The sequence below is a fragment of the Cyprinus carpio genome, chromosome B16, assembly GCF_018340385.1.
Source record: "Cyprinus carpio isolate SPL01 chromosome B16, ASM1834038v1, whole genome shotgun sequence".
Classification (NCBI taxonomy): Eukaryota; Metazoa; Chordata; class Actinopteri; order Cypriniformes; family Cyprinidae; genus Cyprinus; species Cyprinus carpio.
The window spans coordinates 1,453,086-1,476,954 of record NC_056612.1 but is presented as its reverse complement, the minus strand read 5'-3'; the positions used below and the strand labels follow the sequence as shown (position 1 = coordinate 1,476,954).

The following is a 23,869-nucleotide window of genomic DNA, read 5'->3' as shown; positions in this document are numbered from 1 at the left end:
GCAAGCTAAACAACCGACCAGCGTTTCCCTCTTCACTTTTAAGAGCATTCGTTAGTATTATCGGCGATCATTAACCATACAGTTACCTTATGATGTATTCAAATAATAATAATAAAATTCAAAAGACAAAAAGAAAAATGAATGGTGTAACTTCACTAAAACCCCTTCAGAAAACGAACCAACCCACACAACCCCTCAAAAAAGTACTTCGAATTTGTCTATAATTCATTTAGTTTATTAGACAAAAATATATGATCTGAACAAACTCCGTCAACTCGCTATTTACAAATGTGGGTCACCTTAAAGGAAAACACCAACACATGAAGACAAAATAAGCCTAGCAATGTCCCACGGTAGGGAAGGGATCACAGGTGTCTTTATGTACAACTCCAGCGCGCGCTAATCAAACTCGGCCATTTGTTTTAGAGTAACTGAATGCTATGCTGAACTGCTTTAGTGTTCATTGTCCCTTTATGAGTGCCTTCAGTCCTGTGTGCGGTGCAAATGTCTTGATCAAGCGGAAGAGAGAGCTGTGAGGACCCTCTGTGTCGATTCCTGCTGGTTTCTGGGGCTGTGGAGACAGACAGAGAGAGAAATAAAATGTCCTGCCTTCACAACAACAGCTTGAAGTTTTAAACACGGACCAATTACACAATTAACCACAAGTCACAATATATAAAAAATAAATACATGAAAACCGATCATTACACACACACACACACACATTATATCACATATCATATATATATATATATATATATCAAACGATAATGTGTACAGCTTTAAGACCATTGGACATTTTGTTTTATGAAATGGTAACCGTGCAATCAATTATTTCCCATCCATATTTTTTTTCGATCTAAGACTTTCAGTACAACATGGCGATTCACAGCAAAATCCACTGGCGCGTATTTTATGCAGGAAATAAATAATAACCATAAGTCAACTCAGCAAAACCCTGGAAACGAGCCTGCTGAAATTGTGGCACTTAAAAGGGGAAAGTTTGAGCACGACTGCTCCCCCGAGGTTCAGTTTCCCCCAAGGGTCTTTAGGAAAGGCACACAGCCTCGGTGACTTGATAAGTAGTTATTCTCCTGAGAGACACAGAGTGTGTGTGGGGAGGGGAAACCGTGGCCTTTTGTCACCAGGAAAAGCACAACTATTTATTATAAGCGCTAAGCGCAGATTTTTCTCTGCTGTCTGCTAGGAAATAGCTTTATCCCAAGAGTCGTTCTCCGATAAGCGGGTTAAAAAATAAATAAATAAAAACAGCCGTTCGATGCATTTCATCTCTTATAATGATACCCAGCTGCTGCTGCTAATAATAATAATAATAATAATAATAATAATAATAATAATAATAATAATAATAGAAAGAAAAATAAGAAGAATATAATGCAAATTTACCTGTCGTGAAGAGGACGAAAGGATGACTTTAAAGGTTGCGTTGGTGATTCATTTCTGAGGACATGTTCCCGATCTGAGGTTTAAAAACAAATCAAAACGTTGGAATTAGATTGACTGGAATTGGAATTTGCGCAGCATTTATTGTAGGCTACAGATTTGTTTTTATTTTATTATGTGTTATAGGCCAGGACACTGAGGGGGAAAAATTCATAAAAAAATAGCAACAGCAAGAAGAAGAAAAAGAATAGCAACATTTAAAATGTCGTTGCCGCCATGTGGGTCACGTGTGTTCTGCATGCACAGGCCGAACGGGATTCACGCATACCTATGTGTTTCGGACTCAGGTCCTCTGGCGCCTTCTCACTGTTCACGGCTGCCATCGCCACCGCCGACGAGTGCTGCTGCTGCTGCTGCTGTGAGTGGACCGGGTGATTGTGGTGATGCTGACTGACGCCCAGGAACGACCGCACGTTCAGCAGGGAGTTCTGGCCCAGAAACGCGCCATTGGTCCAGTTGTGGAACTTCCCGATCTGGCACGTGTACAGTCCGTGGCTCGGCAGGAAGGCAGGGTGAGTGGCGGGAACCGAGGGTGACGTAGGCTTCTGCAAGCTATCGGGACTGGTCGCGGTTTCTGCCAACGACCATATTTTGGGCTTATTGCTAAGCGGAACTGGAAAACCTCCCTGGCGACCCGGCGACAGAACCCATTTGTTGTTGTTGTTGTTTCCGTCCGACGGCTCTTTGCTGCCGGAAATGGCGTCGGATTTGGATTTCTCGAAGGCCTCGAGCTCCCCGCGCTTCTCCTCGTCCTCCTCGTTGCTTTGATCTCCGTCGTTGTCGTCGATCTTGTCGATATCTATGCTCTCCAAATCTATTTCCTCCTCGTCTTCGTTCTTCTCGGCGTCCCCCTCGTTGTCGCTCCCAAAAATGTTGGCGTCTTCGTCCTCTTTACTTCTGCCCCATGTCACCTTGTTCTCCTTCTTGAGTCTTCTTCTGGCGTTGGCGAACCAGGTGGACACCTGCGTGAGGGTCATCTTGGTGATGATTGCCAGCATGATCTTCTCTCCTTTGGTGGGGTAGGGGTTCTTCCTGTGCTCGTTGAGCCAGGCCTTCAGAGTGCTGGTGCTCCGCGTGGCGTTCTTGGGCCTCGAGGGGTCTCCGTACTGGAACTGACCGTAGGGGTAGAAGGCCGGGCTCGTGTGGGCAGCGAAGCTGGCGGGGTGCACGCCAGGACTGTCTTTTAAATCGTACTGAGAGCCCTGCAAATGAGATCGACAAGGAAAATAATAATAATTATAAAAATCACTACATGGGATTTGTTACACACTACAACGCGACAAATGAATTCGGGAATATGCTGTAAATCCATATCGAATTTTTACTTTCTCTAAATTATCAATAATCTCTTCCTATTTCAATCTGGTCTCTTCCAGAAAACTTGACCGAGTTGTGTTTTTTTTTTTTTTTTTTTTTTTTTTTTTTTTTTTTTTTTGCTGGGAATATTGTTTTATTTGCCGATATTTTATAACTAACGTTTGTTTTGACATTTGACCAGTATTTGTTCTGTAAAAAGAAAGAAGAGAGAGAGAGAGAGAGAGGGAGAGAGAAAAGAAGCTAGGCCACAGATAGTGATAACGCACAACATAGCCTAAATATTATCCCAAACTTAATTAGAATGACATTCTGAAAAATTAGAAAAAAAAAAAAAAAAAAAAAATCCCGGACAAGGATGGTCACCGTGATCGCATTATTTCGAGCCTATAATTAAGTGTATGTTCCATGTAAGGCTCGCTCGCGACGTACAGGCCTTATAGCCTATTGTCAGTATTATTATTTTTATTTATATAACGTTATACAACAAACTACGTAAATATACTACGGTGATATATAGTCTGGTCAACAAAAAAGCAGAAATTCGAAAAGTATTTCGATTTTTTTTTCTCCCTAAGAACTAAATTATATATATAATATATATATATATATAATTTTAAATTAATTTTCCGTGGAAAGGAGATCCATGCACGCGATTTGAAATTAATTTATTGTAGGTTAGCATGGCACAGTTGATTTATAACTTTCGCTTTCAATATTATTATTATAATGCTACGGGATTCTTCTGTAAAGCATCACGTTTCAACAACATCAACTCTTTCCCCCCTTTTATAATTATTGCAATTATTATTTTTATCATTATATAATTTAGAGAAAGCATGAGGTAGCCTAATAAAGTGTAAAGCAGTTTCTGAGCCAGCAGGACCGTTTCAAACAATAATTCGTTGTAGATTGTTTTACATCGCGAACATTAAAAAATCTAGATCGAAACAATTTAAACGAATTATTAAATGAAAAATTAAGCTTAGGAAGAATTATAGCGCGTTTTAAAAATTAGAAATTTGGCCAACCCGAACAAATGTTCTTCAACTCAAAACCTGAGCCATGATAAAACTTTTTTTTTTTTTTTTTGGCGTTTGGAAGAAAAAAAAAAAAAAAAAAAAAAAGAAAGAAAAGAAAAATTGCTGGTAGGCTATTATGAATTTTATGCGTTCCAAATCCATAATGTCATTTTAAGACAAACTTCCCATGCACAGTGCAAGCTTAAATTACATTAGCCAAGCATGTGCGGCAATCTCCCAAAAATGTTTGGCGATCATCTACAGGACGTTCGCAGGATAAGAGCAATAAAGGGCAAAACAAAAGCGAGCTTTCGTGAAAGTACATCTGTTTTTCTTACCATCTGGGAGAAAAGAGCCAGATCGGCGCTGGTGTAAGGCAGAAAGGCGCTGTAGTTGTGTGCGTAGGGGTACATGCCCAGCACCGAGGACACGGCAGCGGCGGCCGCCGACGCGCTCCCCCCGATCTCAGCGCTCCCTCCGCGGGACGACGGAGTCAGCACTCCCGGCCGATCGCCTCCGTACACCGCCTGGGAGGCACTTAAATACTGCGGGTAACCCAGCTGGGGGAAAGACATCTCCTTCGCCACGTCGCAAGCCAAAACGAGGCAAAAAGCAAATAGCCCACCAAAGCAAGAAGTGAAAGAGTTTCTCTCTCTCGAGAAGCACAGAGTGAGAATGCGAAACGCTCGTCTTTAAATCTCAGCTTCTCTTTTGCAGCAAGTCCGTCGGATGTGATCAGATCAACAATTGAGCTCCAACTGATGTCTCTGCCCCTAGGTCCTGGGCTGATCTCTCAGATACAATTTGAAGTTGATGCTTTGATTGGCGTCCCAGGCTCCTCCTCGTTGGCGCATGTGGTTAGTGCATTGGCCAGGGCCACTTTTGCACTGTTTGGAGGATTGAATGTTAAATGTTTAGCATTAGAATCCATTCACTGTAGTGTGACAACCTGTCTACACGATTTTACAGCTGCCCAGCACTGGGGACATGAACTGATAGGCACGCGGAACTTATTTGAATGGCTCATATAATTCTTATAAACACTGGAGAATTAAAGCAGCACTCGCGATGACACTGATCTTCATAAGGTATTGACGATCAAATAGCTGTGTTCTTTTCGAGGTGCTTTTTTTTTTTTAGATTGCTAATATTGCGTACGGGATTATACACATTTGGTAAAAATCATTCTCTGAATTGAATTATTCAAATGAAACACTGGCCTTACTGTTTTCTTGGAGTGAGCTTAAATAATTAAAGATGTGTATTTCCATACGCTAAACCTCATGATTTTTTTTTTCTTTTCTTCTACTGACATAAATGCAGTTTATAATGCATGAACTTCCAAACGACTTTTAACCAATCGTGCAGGCTTTAATTATGCGAATTATAGCATATGCAGGTTTTTTATTTATTTATTTATTTATTTATTTATTTGTTAGAACAGATTAATTAATTGTTCTCGATATTGGCAATCAGGGCAGAAAAAGTGTGTTAAACAGTCTCTAAAACATTATAACATGTCTTTCTCTTCCATTCCTTCCCCCTTTCTCTCTGTCTCTCTCTCTCTCTCTCTCTCTCTCTCTCTCTCTCTCTCTCTCTCTCTCTCTCTCCCTCACACACACACACACACACACACCTATAACCCAGAGGCACTTACAAGCATACACACGGGGGTGGGGGCATTGGGGACTTTGTATTTATGTTTCATTGTTAAATACTGAACGAGGTGATGTCGTGAATAATCGCGAGCACTTCATTAACATGCACACGAGCGCCATTTAGCCACAAACCAACAAAATTATTAATACCACTAATAATAGTCACGACAGATAAAGGCATCGCCTGTGGTCTAACAGTTTGTGATTTAATGTGTGCGGCAACAATAATCTCACTAATCCCACCACATCTTTACCGGAATACCTCCCACTAATAATAATGAACTGTCTTTGCTTAATATATGCAACGTATAATAAACATGCCACGTGCTGATACTTTTCAGAAACGGGATAAAATTGACAGATTAGTTTACAAAATGTGATTTTCGAAACGGTTTAATTTTGCATCGTAATCTTTTATTTATTTAATGTAAATATTAGGCTATTATTATTATTAACTAAATTAAAGTTGCAAATAAATTGTATTTTTTTTTTTTATTATTATTACAATTCATTCGAGACATTGTTTTCCTGTAAGCGAGCTGCTCGCTCTTGATTTGTGCGGGACTCGTTCTGTCGTGGGGTCGCTGCTCAAGCGCTTCTAAAGTTGTGCTCGCTGAAAGGATATAGTGGATTTAATACTTTAACGGCTCAGATGAAGCCAGTGATTGTGATCTGCCCCAGATGGCCGCGAGTGGAGGATCTGTTGAAAATATCTGAGGGCACTGATGCCAATCAGAGGAACACATCAGACAGAAGGAGGAATGGCACTGGTGATAACCCGCTGGAAACGCGCAGAGCTGAAGATCATGCAGATATGACACTGAAAATATCTCCAAACGATGGAGACAGAGACGTTAGGAAAGGACATTCAATCTTGAGAAATGCTGTAGAAAAAAAGTTAGGCGTGTTCAGTTACTTCTTATTTAAACATTCACTTTTGACATTTTATTCCTTTAGATTATATATATATATATATATATATATATATATATATATATATATATATATATATATATATATATATAGGCCAATATGGTTACTTTTATTTTATTAATATAATATTTACTGCAAATAATAATAAATATATAATAATTTATTTTATTATGTTTTTTTCTGTCTTTTTTGAGGGTGAATATCAAGTTTCCTTTTTTTCGGGTAAATAGGGAAAGTAATTGTAAAGGGGTTGATGTTTGACCCTCGTCAAACAAAGGCACGTGCAATCCATTCGCAATAAAGCACGTTCACACTTAACTGATTTATGGGGCTTGTTAAAGTCCCATTATCACTTTGCCTGCAATAGCAACAGCGAGAGAACAGTGCAACTTCACTGGATACCTGTAGCATGTTCGCCTCTGTTTAAGACAGGTTTCTAAAAAACCTAATTATGCATTTTTTTTCTTATAAATACTAATTATATATATATATATATATAGATATATATATATAGATATTATATATATATATATATATATATATATAGTTTTTTTCTCTATATCTGTGCAAGATGAAAATTATAGCCTACTATGCATGTGTTTGCAATGAAATGCGTGCACGTATACTCACATATCTATAAATTATGGAAAGTACACTAGTACACATGCCCTTAAGCAAGCTCTTATTTTTCTGCTCTTCTTCTGTCATATAAATAGCAAACCCAAGCTTATCATAACATTAATCACAATAACTAAATATTCATAAACCAACCTGAGAGAAAACTAGAAATATAACTAAATGTTCATAAATAATACTAATATAAAACTACAAAAGAGAATTTTTTTTTTTTTTTTTTATTTTTTAGACTTTTAAACCATTTCAAAACAACAAGAGAAGCACACATTTTCTTGGTGGAGTTGCATGTGCTGTTTTATATTCAGAATCTGAAGGGTTTCAGGTTGGCTGTACAGTGACTCTGCTGCTGTCTGAGTGTCATTATAATATAAACACTCTTTGTCAAAGCTTTCTCATCCAAGCTCGCTTTAATGCATGAATGCATTTAAGAAAAAAAAAAAAACAGTATTTATTTTCTTTCAGACCATTTCTGTCATCTGCATGCAAGCTCATGTGGCAGATCTTGCAGCACAGACTCCTGTTTGTGATTGGATTTCATAGAACTCAAAAATCAATGCGTTTCTCAAGCATGTCAATGTACATTCTTTAAGTACAGGTGTAGGGCAATTCTTACAACACTGTGAAACTCGTGTATCACAAATGAAAGCAGGGAATGGCATTCAACTAAACTTTCAACTTTAAACAGCCAAAAGCAATGAGATCAAAGACATGCACTGGAGTCTCTTCTCTCTCTAGATTACAGCCCTAACGGTTTGAACCCTTAATGCTATTAAAGGGAACCAGGACATCTCTCCCAACCATGGTTACTAAGTAAATCCCCTCTGGACTCAAAGATGACCAGAGCCAGGCTTGAGCCAGCAGTGGTCAAATGGAGCTTTTGCACCGACTTTCAGCACCAACAATCATTGTAACATTTTATGCTCAATGTTTTTGGGAGAGACGCTGCAAGTGCACTGATTTAACAGGCCTATGATCCACAATCTTGGCTGCACAGACTGTTTGCATCTCAGATTGTGAGCTAATTATGGCTGGGTCATATGTATCTGCAGGAATAATCACTGCATTTTGTTTTCTTTCTCATTTCAGCTTTATATAGATATATACACACACACACTCAAAATTTAATGTGCAACACAAATTGAAAATATTAAGTACTGCATGATTTGAGAAACTATTCTATGAATGATCCCATGCAATGGTTCAGTGTGTGTATCATGTGTGAAATCAACTGATAAAAAAAAAAAAAATGCCCAGCATCCTTCAGCAGTTTGGGAATGTCTTGAGATTATCAGTTTTTGGGAACTGTTATCACGTCAGCGGGCTGCTGGACCACACAAGATTGTCCCCTATTGTCCTCTTCTGTCTTCGGCGAGTTGACATGAGGTTAAAAATCTCTGGTATGCCTCTCTCGCCCAGGAGAGATTAACAAATTATATGTGCTGAAATCTAGTCCAGCTAAATTCGGAAGAAAGCAGTTACCACCAACCATCACAATGTGCCGTTCGCTCCCAGCCCACAAATAAAGTTTATCCAATAACCCCAAATATCCCCCAACACTGCAATAAACCAGAGAGCAGTTAAATGCCTTATTAGAGTCCTGCTCCAGGAATTTGAGAGGAATGCCTAAACCACACCCAGGTACGGAAAGAGGGAATTTCAGGCTAATAAAAGACGTGTGTGGAAATGTCATGAGGCCAGAGTGCAGTGTGTGCGGCTGACAGCAGAGCATATGGAAAGAGATTTTACCTCGTTGTAGCGACACCTTGGCAGTGAATCTGCTACACTACTGGGCATCTGCTAGTTTGGCACTTGCCTGCAAACTTTCCACTCGATTGCAAATTCGCCAGAAAGGGACAGAAGCATAAATTAGTTGTTATGGTGCATTTGTCTGTAATTTTATTATTTTATATGCATCACCATTGTATTATTATTTTCTTTCTTTAATTTTGATAAGAGAACAAATTATGCTTTTGTTCCTTATATTTAAATAAAAAAATATTAACACACAATGTAAAAAGGGAACAGTAATTGGAATTGTATCACATGACTGTTATATTCTATAGTGTCCTAAAACACAACCATCAATTCAACACTGAAACATTTTTTTTTTTTTTTTGTTCCACAGGACAACAAACACATCAAATAAGTAGGAGAGTTTGGGGCTAGTTGTCACAAGATGTATATTTCAGTAACTATAATATTTTGAGTCAAAATCTATCTATCTATCTATCTATCTATCTATCTATCTATCTATCTATCTGCATGGACACAAATTTACACTGTTAGCTAAGGTTAGGATATTTTTCAGAATGGGGCAGGTTGTCATTTTATTTGTAGGAATTTTATACATTACTTATGTTGATGCTAAAAAAAAAGAAACAAAAAGTTAAATATAATTGTGTGTGTGTGTGTGTGTGTGTGTGTGTGTGTGTGTGTGTGTTTGTTAACTTTGTTTTACTTATGTATATATATTATGAATTGTTCTATTTTCATAATTGTTTTAGTTTTTGTTTGTTTTGGTAACTACATTTTTTAAGTGACTAAATACAGTAGAAACTGACTTACAAAAAAAACAACGCCTACTCTGAGAAATAAAATGGACGTGAAGCACAAAGTTAGCTAGTTAGTTTGGCCTGTTAGACATGGTTGTGTGTTTTTGGGTTAATCAGTGTCTTTTTCCCTGGATCCCACACCTCTTGAAACACTTGCAGGGTTTTAGGAAAAAGACAACAAAACCTGCTCCCACCCACACGGCCGCCCCAGCATGCTCACATATCAAAGGCTGGCCGGGGGGCTGGCCATCCCAAAGGGCATTGTCAATGCTGATTAGCGGGTGGGTCACCTCTCTGAAGCGATTGGCTACTGAGAGAAAAAAGAGAGGCAGAGAAATGTGAGAGGGGATGTTAATTGTTTTGGCTCTTTTCTAAGGAAAACATATCACCATGTGATCTAGTGGAGGTTAAGTACCCTTATTGCCACAAGGCCAGAGGTAATTAATAGACAGAATGGCTGTGTTTATGTGCATTAGTCTTTTATGGCTCTTTCAGTTGTAATGGTTTGTTAAATGGAGGCCTCCTCTCACCACAGATCGCAGGCTGATAAAAGACATCAGGTGGCCTGCGTTTAAATCTCAAGCACCTCACTTAATCCAAACCAACACCTCCACAATATCACTGAAGTGCGTGAGCAGAACTAGGCCAGCTTTTTTTCTCCCGACTTCTGTTGAATCATGAATCATGAATATGATGTTTAAAAAATGATTACATAATTCTGCATTTGAATGGAAGTTTTACAGAGATAATTTAGCTTTTACACTTGTATAATCTATACATTTTAGTGAATGTGCAAAATTTACCCTAAAGATATTTATTCACATGCACAGAACACACACACGCAGATGCAGACGCACACCCACAGCGTGATACAGAGCATGCAAATCTGTTAATTGAATTTTAAAGAAGGCTTGTCCAAATGATGGATTTGTGTGTATGCAGGCTCTTATATCATGATATCTTGGGACAGAATTGAACGGAGAGTTGCACTTTTAAGTTTAACTTGGACATTTTATATGTTCTCAATCTGTTTTAATAAAATAAATCCTGTTTTAACTCTCACCAATCATCAGTTTGTCTTGATTTATCCTCTGCTTATCATAGTCATCCATCTTTAGATCCCAATGTTCCACATGCATAAGAACTTTAGCCTGACATTAGTATGTCTACACATGACAAGGTTTGTTATCAGTGTTGTTAGATCTGAAGCATTATCTCCAGGTGAACTGCGAACCGCTATGATCAAGTCTAATAATCAGTGAGTCTCCATGTCCGGTGATGCGTGTTAAACAAACAAATAGGTTTCTTTCAACTTTAGATTACTCATTCACCTTCTGGCACAAAGGGATGCACTGGACTAAGTCAGCGTGTCTCATTGAACTGTCAGCGTCTATGAAGCCACTCGCCGCACACAAGGTTACGGAGTGGGAGGGCATGGAGGGATCTGGCAGGTACGGCCTGGCAGAGCTCGTTCCTCTGTCCGGGATCGTGTCACTTTCGTTCAGGGCTGAACGCTCTCAGGTGGAGCGTCCGGGGTTCTGGCCCGAGGGGGTGGCAGGTTGCAACCCCCGGTTTTGTATCAGCTCCACGTAAAGGCGGCATTGATCCCAGCTGAAAAAAGCCATCCAAACAATGAGGTCCAATAGTAAGTCCATTTCAAGGGCTCAGCTGATTGGAGCCAGGTAATGCCAGCATTAGAGATACTCAGCTGGGCTGGCGACTCACAGAGTGCACCGTGAAATCTCTTGTTAAAGTAAGAAAAACAGCGTTTGCTCAGTAATTGAACAATTTTATTTTAGCCACACCGGCCCCGGGGCCCCGCTCCTCCTCCTCCTTTTCCTCCTCCTCCTCCTTGGGCTCTGGCGCTCCCCTCCCCCTTGCCTTTGTGTGAGTACCCATCAAATCTGGATCGATCCTGCAGTGTCATTGTGTAAGGGGGTTATTTATGTGGGCATCCAATCTCCAGCTGCCGTTGTATTCGGGCAGGGAACAAGGCCAGAGATTTTGTTAACAGCAAAAAGAACATCAGAGGAGACACCGCGGCCGAAGCTCCGGCGCTTTCACAGCCGGTTAGTCTTTAAGTAGTGGATGTATTGAGTTCATCCTGGTGAAACAGACAACTAATTTACTGTTTTCTCTCTCCATCTACATGGATTATGAGAGGCAAATGAGACGACCGTGCGACCCCTCCTGGCTGGCTCGCCAAAAATGAGACTCTGCCCTATCTGCTGGAGAAATGAACGATCCTATTTATGTTAATGCATACATGAGCGTTACACAGGTTTTCCCATGATAAGGCTATAGGTTAATGAAATGCTCATTTCATTCTAGCAGTTGTTTTCTCTGTGAAGTTCCGATAAGTAGCGAACCAATGAAGCCTGTAATTACAATCTTACAGAAACCCGGCCAATCTGTATATAAATCTCACCATCCAATTACAAGATGTAATAATTTTCCAGTCAAGCTGGTAATGAGGTCTAATACTCATGCATGTGATAATCCCCCCTGGATGCTGACTCTATCAGATGTTAGCTTTGTAATTATGTGAGCAAAAAATCATTATTTCATGTTCAAGTAGAAAATGAGGTTGGTGGGAAGTTAATTTTCTCTATGCTCTGTGAAGCGTAGACAAGAATTTAATGATTTAATTACAGTTGTTAGCCCTTTTTTGCGAGAGGCTTAAATTGAGCTAAGCGTTTTTCATAGCCTGACATCAAGAGTCGGGAACATCAAAGATCATAATGGCGGGTGTGCACGAAGTGACGGGCGGCCCCCGGAATCTCCAGGAGCACCTATCTCCTCAGAATTTTGGTTATATCCTCATCACCAAGGTAACCGCATCCCCAGGACACAGAACTGCCAGATAAAAGCGACATCAACAAATATTAAGCGCTCTGGCTTTCTCCGCTGCTCGCTAATCCACTGTATGTGAATTTGTCATATCAGATTACTAGAACAGTCATGGTGAGGTGGAGTGGAAAGCATCCACCCACCTCAAAAGGACAATATAGTTTTCTCTCCACCTTTCTGGGAATTTCAAAACGGCTTCTGAGTGGTGTCTGTAGCCCTCTGATTTCCATATATCCTTTATGGAGGAAAGAGCGAGCGAGGGAGAGAAACAGTAAATACATTCCTCAGAGTAATCCCTAGAAAGGGGAAATGCTTTTTGCCAGTGGAAGAAAGCGCTTTGAGCTATGTAATTCAACTTCACAGCGACACCAGCTACTTGTTTATTCAAGGGTTGGGGAACGCTGCTCCGCTCCCTTTAACAGGCCTCTGTGAAGACTGCCAAATATTTAGCCTGTCCTCTCCTGCCTTTCATCTGCTCCCACAACTTGACGCTCCAGATACTTCTCACCGCTCTCCATACAAACTTCTGCTATGATTTGAATTTGACTTTGCAATAAAGGGAATACGCAGTCTAAAGTCACTCAAGGCGCTTTTTCGTTCAATGACACCACAGAATCCCTGGGAGGCATTTGAAGCCTTTCAGAACTCCAGGTTTGGGGAGAAAATATTTGTAAATGACTTGTCTTTGGTCGTGCATTTGAGTCGTTGGAATTAAGCCCCAAAGCTACATTCATTTTAAACACTCCAACGCCTCTTGAAAACTCCAAAGGTGACAATTGCACATCCAGTGAAGAACAGGCGTGAAGAACAGATCCTCAGCGACAGTGGTGCTCTCAAGCGGCTGCCTCCCACAGCACTTCGGGTCCCTGACCTTTAAATCTTCCACCCTGATTTCGGCGCTTCACTGCATTCTGTTAAACAAGAAGTGTTGTGACCCATAATTGTGGGCAGTCTCTCAGCAGGTTGGGAGAGCTCTTTCCGCCAGAGTGTCCGGTCTGGCTCCATCTGCTGCTGTCTTGCGCTGGTCCCACTGGGAAGCCCAGCTAATTTTGCAGTCAATTAGCAGAAGGACGCCTTTTGTTCTCTGGCTGTCCCAACGGGCTGCTGTGCCAGTCTGCCGCGATCCATGGATGCTGCATTCAGATGGTGTGCAGGGTTGTTTTTCATTCTCCCCGTGCTCTCCGGTGCTGGGCCCTCACTGACCCTTTTGACATTGTTGGCCAAATGCTGTCGATTGCAGTGAGCCGCGCGGAGGCTTGAATGACGATTGTGAGATGGACAGAAAGTGCCTGGGTTAAATTCGACCATGAATGAAAGGCATTAGAGGCTTCATTAGCTGTAGGATTAGATGTCATAAAGCCCTCATGGGCACACCATGAGCAATGAGTATGCTTAAAACGATTGGATTATCACTGCAATAGACTAATTCTGCTTAACGCCACTGACACAAGATTCTAATGTGCTATAACCACACCAAATATTTAATGATACATGAGAGAAACGTCATTCAGTTTACATCCGTGAAAGAAAATTGATTAAGATTATATGTTGTTTAACATTAGGTTTCACAGAAATAAATTACAGTTTAACACATATTCAAATAGAAAATGGTTTTGTTAAATTGTAATATTACACAAATTTTAATGAATAAGGTTTTGTGTAAGTGTATCATTTTTTGAGTAATCTGGATACTTACCTGCACTACTTTGTATCCTGTATAGATAAGGTGCTGATTCACATATTGAAATACATTTAATGCACTATAAATTGTTATTTTATTACATCTGGCACATCATTTAATCTGCCAGTTTAACCACAATACATTATAAATAAATCAAATATTATACAGTGTTCATTCTGATATTCAAGTATGATTTATGGTGTATAAAAAAAGTTGAAGATAAAGCACTGCTGCAGGTATTAATATATATGTACTAAATTGCTTTTATTGCTTCCATTATATATATATATATATATATATATATATATATATATATATATATATATATATATATATATATATATATATATATATATATATATATATATTATTATTATTATATTTTTTTTTTTTTTGCCAAATTAACACAATACATTATAAGTAGATGTCTTGCATAATTATGTCTATAAAGGGTTATTAAATATGATTTTTGGTGTTATAAAATAACTTTTTTTCTTTTTTATAATATTTTTATATTAATTATAGTCATATGTAATAGTGTATCTGTCATATTTGGATTTATAAAATAAAATAAAATAGTAACACTTACTTGCTCTGCTTTGTGACCTGTAGATGAAGTGCTGGCACAGTTACTGATGTACATTGAATGTACTAAATTACTTCTATTGCATCTGTCAAAAATATTTATAAAAATAAAAGTGAATAAATAAATAAAAATAAACCAGAATACATCATGTCAATGCAATGTCATGTCATGTAAATGAATGGTTAATTCCAATATTTGTCCCATTTAGGATAGTCTTGTATAACAACATATCATATTTGGAAAAATATTTTGAAAAATATGACACTTCCCTGCTCTGTTTTGTAGCATGCAGATGAAGCTCTGTCACACATACTGGTATTCCTTGACTGCACTATAAATTAGTGCATCTGCCAAATCAATTCATCCACCAGTTTAACAACATGCCATGTATATTAAGTCCATAAATGGCTTATTCTGACATTTGAATATGTCTCATGGCGAATGCACTTTTGATTTGACTTTCTAATCATTTTTGGGTCCTGTTAAATATGGTAACGGTGTCTGATATGTAAAACCGCCCGTTCCACCCGGTAACCTGTGGACGAAGCGCTGCCATTAGCCGCCAGTTACAAATGAGCTTCCCAGCCTCTAGGAGCTCTTTTCTGATAGATGAAGCACCCCATCCGCAGTCCCAGAGCAGCTCTACCTGGCCTCTCGCCGCGCTACCTGTCTCAAGTTAAATAAATCATTATGATCCATAAAATATTCAAGGTGGGTGGGGAGGGTCGAGGTATCAGGCATGCAGGGCAGGTTAAAGAATTTCTTAAATTTTTATAGCGTGACAGCCTGTCCCACATAAGCCCCTCAGCTGTCTCATGTTCTGGGGCAGAAATGATCCTCTGTGTCACTCTAATAGTCTAGAATTACACTTGTATCACTGTCACTAGCATATGGGGATGTGTAAACCCCCTAGGCCTGTGCTCCCTCTGCTTTCATGGCATTTAAAATGATAACATTTGGCCAAGCTAGTTTTGACAGGAAGAGTGAAGCTCTATTCTCTCTCGTACCCCCTCCACAGCGGGCGTATCGCTGACAAAGACAGCCACCAGGGGCCTGCCACCGAGCGGCCAATCATCAGGCTTTTTACTGGATAATGATGGCGGGCTGTGACTCTGTTAATAAGGGCCCGAGCACAGAGGGAGAGCGGCGTCAGAGCTGTTGGGCTGCCATTCACTTCATTATGGGCTCTCTTATTATAGAGCTCTGCTCTCCTCCACCTGATCGTATCGCCGTGTTCTCCGAACGGATCGGAGGCTTTCTGATCAGCTCGCCTCTCTCGTTTTTATATGAAAGGAATCACAATGTGTACAGAGTCAAACATGACTTGTTTTCAAGTCACAACAGCAATCTTGCAGAATGGGAGACTCAAGCTTGTATGTTATTATTTTATCTTTTCCAAACAATAACAAGCTTCAAGAAGTCTCCAAAAACATCACAAAAGAAGCTTGTCAGCCTTGTTATATGCAGTATATATATATATATATATATATATGCACCTTCTACATTCATACAAATAACTTTATCTGAGAGAACGTCTAAAAAAAAAATCTAAACCATATTTGAATGGCAAACTCAGAATATAGTATTTATGGTCATGATAATCTGTGATTATGTGGAAAAACATTTCCTTATGTGTTCCACAGGATAATAATAATAATAATAATAATAATAATGAAAGAAGTCTCTTCTGCTGACCAAGGCTACATATATTTGACCAAAAAAAAAAAAAAAAAAACAGTAAAAACAACAATACTTATTAACTGTTTTATTATATATGAAATGCATTTTAATATATTATGTCCTTTAAATTATATTTAAATATAAATATTTTCATAGATTCAATTTTAATATAATTTTGCAACATGATCAATGTATTTACTGTCACTTTTGATCAATTTAATGCATGGTGAATGTGCTTTACTTACTGGTGTATCCAGACATTATGAAGCATAAACTGCATATGAAATAGTGATGACCGACCAATTAAGCCTCCGTCACTGCTGCGTTTCTGCCTCCCCTCTTTTCTTTCCTCAAATTCCCCTCTCGCCGTTTTCTCTCACTTGAACAGACTCCAGCAGCGTGACGGAGTCCCTCTGGATTTGGCCTCTCAAGTTGTTAAAGTGGGAATCAGCAATCTCTGCTTTCCACACCAACAGGGAGCGCGAGGACAGGAGCCTGGAACAGCCCTTCCGTTATTGAGCCTGCAGGTTCAGGTCGCGGCGCTTGTGGGTGAGAAACCCCTGCTCTCACACTATTAATCATTATGTGACCCTTTAACACCTGCTACTAACTCTCTGCCTCCAACTGCTGCCGTATTGATATCATTCCCTGTTGATTTCTTCATTTTCCGAGCCTGGCCAGGACCGAGCCCTTTGAAATTCCTCATAAATGTCAGTAATTGTGCATCAGAGTTCAATGTATTACTTTCCCACTGTCTCTTTGGCTCGCTGTTTCTCTTTTTTCTCTCTCTGGCGCGCACACACACACGAGCATGCAACTATGCGGCGGAGCCTCATGTATTTTGATGATATAAAATATGACCACATTTACATGCAAATAGAAGTTTGAGATTAATGGGGGAAGCAAACAGTGAAAAAGGAGGACAGCATGGTAATACGCCATTATGCTGTTTAAATACATTTACCCGTGTTTGGAAGCTGAATTAGCATGGTCTGAGCACCAGGAAATCATGTTGGCCTGATTGCAATTTTGTTTTCCAATTGATCGTACAATTTCATCAAGTTCAGCTGTCATTTCTAATAGTAACCCAGGTTTACTGACTAAATTGAAGATTTTCACTGTGGCGGAGAGATCTTGGCAGAACAGGTGAATTAGTCTGTTTTTTTTTTTTTTTTTTTGCATTGGCCCATGACACCAAATTTAAAATTCAAATATTCCAAACATGTTTCCCGTATGCATTTGAAGCGTGTCCATGCCAGTTGGCAGTCGCACACACACACACACACGCAGACACACTCACACACACTCTCGCACACAATCACACACACCCAACGTGCATTTCTTTACTTTTGACTCGTAATCATCAACAGACTCTCATGTGGTTATGTTAAGATTAGTATTAATTGACTGGAAATCATACGTGTGTCTTTAAACAGAGCAGACCTGACTGACAGCCTCAGGACTGTCCTGCCAAAGCAGGGGCCACCAAAGGCCTCGTAATATACAGACAATAAATCCATTTCTATGGGCCTGCCATTTGGTCCCACAGATGAAATGATGATTTGAATATTTCACAACATCATCTAGGAGTGGAATAATCTATCAGTCACTCAAACGTCTGAGACGAGCGACCAAACAAACACCCCGAGCAAATGTCACTCATCTCCTACCCAAAATGATGCTGACAGCTAAATGCAGATCTCTATTTTACAGAGATGATTCATTACCTCTGAATAATAAATGGCAAAATAAATTGTCTAATCTTCTCTTTGAACACTGTCTGCTGGGGCTGAATAACAATCTCCAACAGATCTCAGGCTCAAGAAGGCACTGGAGAATAATGGCTTGAATCGTCTGACAGAATACGTTCAGATATCTTTCTGATATTTTCAGTGAGATTAAATGCATTTATATTTACAGCTGCCTTTAATAATAGAGCCATTTAATCATTCAGTTCTACAGGCAGCATGTATACAAAAAATAAATTATATTTAATATATATATATATAAATTACATCATTATATTATTTACATAAATGTTTTATGTTTTTTAGCTTTCAATAGTATTTAAAGTAATATTAATATTAAAGCTATGTATACATAATTACATTACATAAATACATTGACAGCTTGCTGGGAAATAATTGCATATAATCCCTAATGTTATTGACAACTACTGAATGATTTGCTGTATGTTTGTCAACCGTAGTGTTTTATATATACAAACGATTTATTTATTTATTTATTTGTCAGGTCATCCCATTAAATTAAATCTCTGCATGAGAAATTTTGCTTTGGCAACTATGTTATTTTAGTTTAGTTTAGATTAGTTTAGTTTTTATTGAGAGACTATTGTTGTTTTTATTAATGTTTTGAATTTGTTTTTATTTTTATATTGTTTTTATTTTTATTTAACTTCAAGTTTTAGTAATTTTTTGTGTGTCATTATTATTATTATTATTATTATTATTATTATTATTATTATTGCGTCTAAATTGTTTGTCTTTATTTTTACTTTAACTAAAGGTATCTTAGCATAGAGTTCAGCTAAATAAAACAGAGAAATGTAGTCTTGTTGTTGTTCTCAGAATCTGATGACACAGAGTGAGTGTTCCAGCAGTCACTGATGATCAGGCTCTGTATTCAGTCTTGTGGATATGAACTCTTCATTAGGTTCCCGTGTGTTCCTGCGGGAGAGCGTCTGAGCACACAATGGCCAGCGCTGGAGCCCCGGTGCGTCAGGCCGCTAGCAGGCCAAACACACGGCCTCTGACACAGGGATCGATCGCTTGCGGAGGGCTTGAGGGGCAGAAGCGCAGGACTCTCTCATTAGCTGACCGGACGAGAGCAGAGGTGCGAACTCAGCCGTCCCAGAGGAAAACACTGAGCAAACTTACTGCAGCTCCTGCAGGGCCACGAGCAGGACAACATCTCTGTACAGCGCTGCTCACACTGCGGATATCACCATCACACGTGCACATTCACAAACTGTTCAGGTGTGGCTCATTCTACACAGAAGATCTGCAGCAGGACGATCAGCTCAGAGACTGTTCACACCACTTTTGAGCTGGTGACCACACATATACATTTCTTTCTTTCTTTCTTTCTTTCTTTCTTTCTTTCTTTCTTTCTTTCTTTCTTTCTTTCTGTCTTTCTGTCTTTCTTTCTTTCTTTCTGTCTTTCTCTTTCTTTCTTTCTGTCTTTCTTTCTTTCTTTCTCTCTTTCTGTCTTTCTTTCTTTCTCAGCCATTAAACTGTATGTGCAATTTTTTCCTCAAATAAATAAATAAATAAACAAACTGAAAAAAATGGGGAAACAGCTAATTGTATGTATGTATATAATGTATGTATCCATTTATTTATGAAAATTAAATAAATCAATAAAGAAATAACACTATAATTCTATTTAACTGAAGTATTTCATAACAATTTTAATTTATATAATAATAATAATAATAATAATAATAATAATAAAAATAATAATAAATATAATAATAATAATAATAATAATAATTATAACAATCAAGCAACATCTCTCATTTTCATTTAGTTTAACTTGATGTAAATAACTAAAACTGAAATAAAAATAATATAAATTAAATGGACATATTTAAAATACACAAACAATAATAAAAATGACAACAAAGACACAACTAAATGACTAAAACATCATGAAAACAAAACTAAAATCATGTCTGAGTCATTGTTAGAATTATAAAAAAAAAAAAAAAAAAAAAAAAAAAAAAAAAAAAAACTGGTGAGTAACCCTGTTTCATTCACTCACCTACTCTGAGCTGACTCACGTCTGCTGCTTGTCCAGTGTTAATCTCAGGCCCTGACCGTAGCTCATTCACCTTTCAGGACTTGACTCACCCCAATGCTAATGTGCTTCTATTGTGTTTCTAATGCGTTTCTCCAGAGCTTCAGGTTCACTTTATCTGCTTCATTCAATCCACTTCTATTCATTTCAGTGCATTCAGTGCACATCTGATCAGTGCACTTCCTCCGAGTCAAACTCAGCAGCGCTCTGTCATGAATCAGAAGATCTTTTTAATCAAGTCGATTGCTCTCTTAACTCCTCGCCGGTTTAAAGAATAAAGTTCAAGCGGTTAAGCAACAAGATTGTTTCCTCCTCACTAATTAATTGGACAGAAAGGACTGATTCAGTAGTTTTAGAGCACAAAGTGGCTGCTTATACTAACAAGACTCAGATAAAGGTGTGGGGTAATGAGAGGAGAATCTCATCAGGGCCGGAGTCTACATCTTCAGAACAAAACAGAGCCGCCTAAGGTAGTAATCACCATAATGTCAGCTTATTTATATTTGTGTTTAAAGGCCCTGCATAATCAGGCTGTTTCACGAGGACGAGGAAGAAGAACAAAGAGGCGCTGGAGGTAATTGGTGAGAGGCCTGCTCCTGCATCGCACCGGCACACGGTTAAAGAGAAAAAACACGGAGGAAACTGATACTCGATGCTCTTCGGGAAAATCCTCCCTCCAGACTCCGAACATTGAGCGGGAGCTGCCCAGGTGCCGAGGAATCGCTCGTCGCTCTCATTTTCTGCATTAAAAGTGTGCACTATTTGACAGGCCTGCTTATGACTGTCTTTGAAAGCATTTTTAATGACTCTCAAAGCAGCGCTGCATTATATCGAGTGCCAGCTTCCCATGATATTCATACATTAATGGGCTTTCCAAGAGCTCCAAACGAGTCTCCCTAACAAGGCGACATAAACAGATGTCATTGAAGCAAATTCATTCCCCACTCAGGGCAAATTGCTCGTAAGGAAAGTCTCTGGCCAAAGCACTGTTATCTGCGGTAGTTTATCAGTGTTAGCCACATATTTGAGGCTCTTAATTGGTGACATTTTGTTCTCATCACTGTTCTGCTTCAGTCTTCTGGCAGTCACTCACCTCTACTTGAAGATGACGGGAATATGTAGAGAGACCACTTTCCAGAGTTTCAGCTTGTGGATTAATTTCTGGTCGGGTGGAGCGCTTGAAAGGCTCCAGAGATGGGAAACGACTGGATGTCAAATTCATTTTTATTTAATGAGGCATATTTTTTGTACTGTGAAATTATTGGTCGTACGCTATAATTCAAAAGTTTGGGGATGGTCAGATTTTTTGAATGTCTTTGTCTCTTTTGCTCACCAGGGCTGCATTTATTTAATCAAAAATACTGATGTTGAGAAAAATAAAAAAGTGAAATATTATTAGAGTTTAAACAGCTGTTTTCTAGGTGAATATCTGTTAAACTGTAATTTATTTCTGTGATCAAAGCTGTATTTTCAGCATCATTACTCCAGAAGACAGTGTCACATGATCTTCAGAAATCATGAAAATATGCTGATTTACTGCTCAAGAATCATTTCTGATTATCAATGTTGAAAACTGTAAAAAATAAAATAAAAAAATGTTTAGGACACATTATATATATATACAGTACAGTTTAAAAGTTTGGAAACATTACTATTTTTAATGTTTTTGAAAGAAGTCTCTTCTGCTCATCAAGCCTGCATTTATTGATCAAAAATACAGAAAAAAAAAAAACAGTAATATTGTGAAATATTATTACAACTTAAAATAATAGTGTTCTATTTGAATATACTTTAAAAAAATTAATTTATTCCTGTGATGCAAAGCTGAATTTTCAGCATCATTACTCCAGCCTTCAGTGTCACATGTAACATCCAGTCTATCACATGATCATTTAGAAATCATTCTAATATTCTGATTTATTATGAGTGTTGGAAACAGTTCTGCTGTCTAATATATTTGATCAATAAAAGGTTAAAAAGAACTGCATTTATTCAAAATAATAAAAAAAATTCTAATAATATATATTCTAATAATATATTTTCTTTACTATCACTTTTTATCAATTTAACACATCCTTGCCTGAATAAAAGTATTAATTTTATTTAAAAAAAAGAAAGAAAAAAAAAAATTACTGACCAGTAGTGTATATTGTTATTACAAAATATTTATATTTTAAAAACACTCCTTTTTATTCATCTTTTTTACTTTATATTCATCAAAGTATCCTAAAAAAGTATCACATGTTCTGAAAAAATATTAAGCAGCAGAACTGTTTCCAACTTTGATAATGAATCATCATATTAGAATGATTTCTAAAGAATCATGTGATAATGATCCTAAAAATTCAGCTTTGCATCACAGAAATAAATGATAATTTAAAGTATAATAAATTTAAAAACAATTATTTTAAATTGTAATAATATATCACAATATATAATATATATATATATATATATATATATATATATATATATATATATATATATATATATATATATATATATATATATATATATATATATATTTTCTGTATTTTTGATCAAATAAATGCAGGCTTGATGAGCAGAAGAAACTTCTTTCAAAAACATTAAAAATAGTAATGTTTCCAAACTTTTGACCTGTACTGTATATTAAAACTTAATAATGTTTTAAGTAAGAATATCTCACAATATTGCTGTTTTTACTGTATGTCTGACCAATATATAAATGCAGCTTCGGTAAGAAGAAGATACTTTTTTTCTTAAGCATTAAAATATCTTGATTATTCCAAACTGTTTTCCTCCATACATTTTTTTTTCTCAATAAGTCAGCATTTATTGAAAAAACAGAAATCTTTTGTGCCATTAGAAATGTCCTTTCTGTCACATTTTATCTGTCCTTGTTGAACAAAAGTATTTCTAAAAAAATCCAACTGACCTCAAATATTTGAACAATAGTGAAATGCACTTGAGAAAGTAGGATTTAAACAAGAAGCAGAAGTAGGTGCGCTAACGAGCAGCACAATTTCACGGACGCTGGTCATTGTTGGTGAGAATCCAAAGAGGAAGCGTAACTGCTGGGATCGCTCTGGGGTGTGTTTGCTCCTGCCATCTACACAGGTTGCTCCTCTGACTGAAACCAGATGGTTCGCTTCAGATAATATCATCTCGCCTCTTTAAAAAAAAGAGGGCGGGGGTCTTTCGCACCACGCTCTGAGATCTTCAGCTACTTTGTAATGCTGCACATTATTCATGCCACAACATGGGGTCTCGCAATTCAAGCTGTCTGTTTACTCAAAAGCTCGAAGCAGCTCCACGTCCAGAAGCTCTGAGGGTCCAGCTCAGGCCTGAGATCAGGGCTAATGTGACACCCGAGGCCTAATCTTCTTAGTGGACCAGGATAAAATGAGTATCCATTACCGAATCAACCTTCATCCACCCCCTCCTCTCGAGCCAGCGGCCCTCTGATAGCCAGCCATGAGACAATTGCTTGATTGGGCCCTTAATCAGGTATTAGCCACTAAAGCTGTAAGGGAAAGCAGTTAATCTCCAAATTTTCTCCATCTGCACTTGCAGACCCAACTGGTTTGGCCCTGCTAGATCAAAGATGGCTGGTAAAAATCAGATTAGGGAGCGGAGAGGGGGGCGAGGAGCAGGCCAGAAGGGCCACGACGGGCCCAATCCAAGAAGAGCCC

At 38.2% G+C, this 23,869-nt stretch overlaps 1 protein-coding gene across 2 annotated transcripts; it reads right to left on the bottom strand.

Annotated features, from left to right (window-relative positions):
* Nucleotides 1-219: 219 nt before the first annotated feature.
* Nucleotides 220-4,614, bottom strand: LOC109100776 (iroquois-class homeodomain protein irx-1-like). Of its 2 annotated transcripts, XM_042740268.1 has the most exons (4): nucleotides 4,139-4,606; nucleotides 1,733-2,666; nucleotides 1,408-1,480; nucleotides 220-571 (listed from the first exon to the last, which is right to left on the bottom strand). In XM_042740268.1, the coding sequence occupies exons 1-4, from the start codon at nucleotides 4,373-4,375 to the stop codon at nucleotides 514-516; spliced, it is 1,302 nt and encodes a 433-aa protein (XP_042596202.1). In that variant the 5' UTR covers nucleotides 4,376-4,606; the 3' UTR covers nucleotides 220-513. The 2 variants fall into 2 exon arrangements, with proteins under 2 accessions (XP_042596202.1, XP_042596201.1); XM_042740267.1 differs by lacking the exon at nucleotides 1,408-1,480 and having other exon boundaries at nucleotides 4,139-4,614.
* Between the last annotated feature and the right edge of the window lie 19,255 nt (nucleotides 4,615-23,869).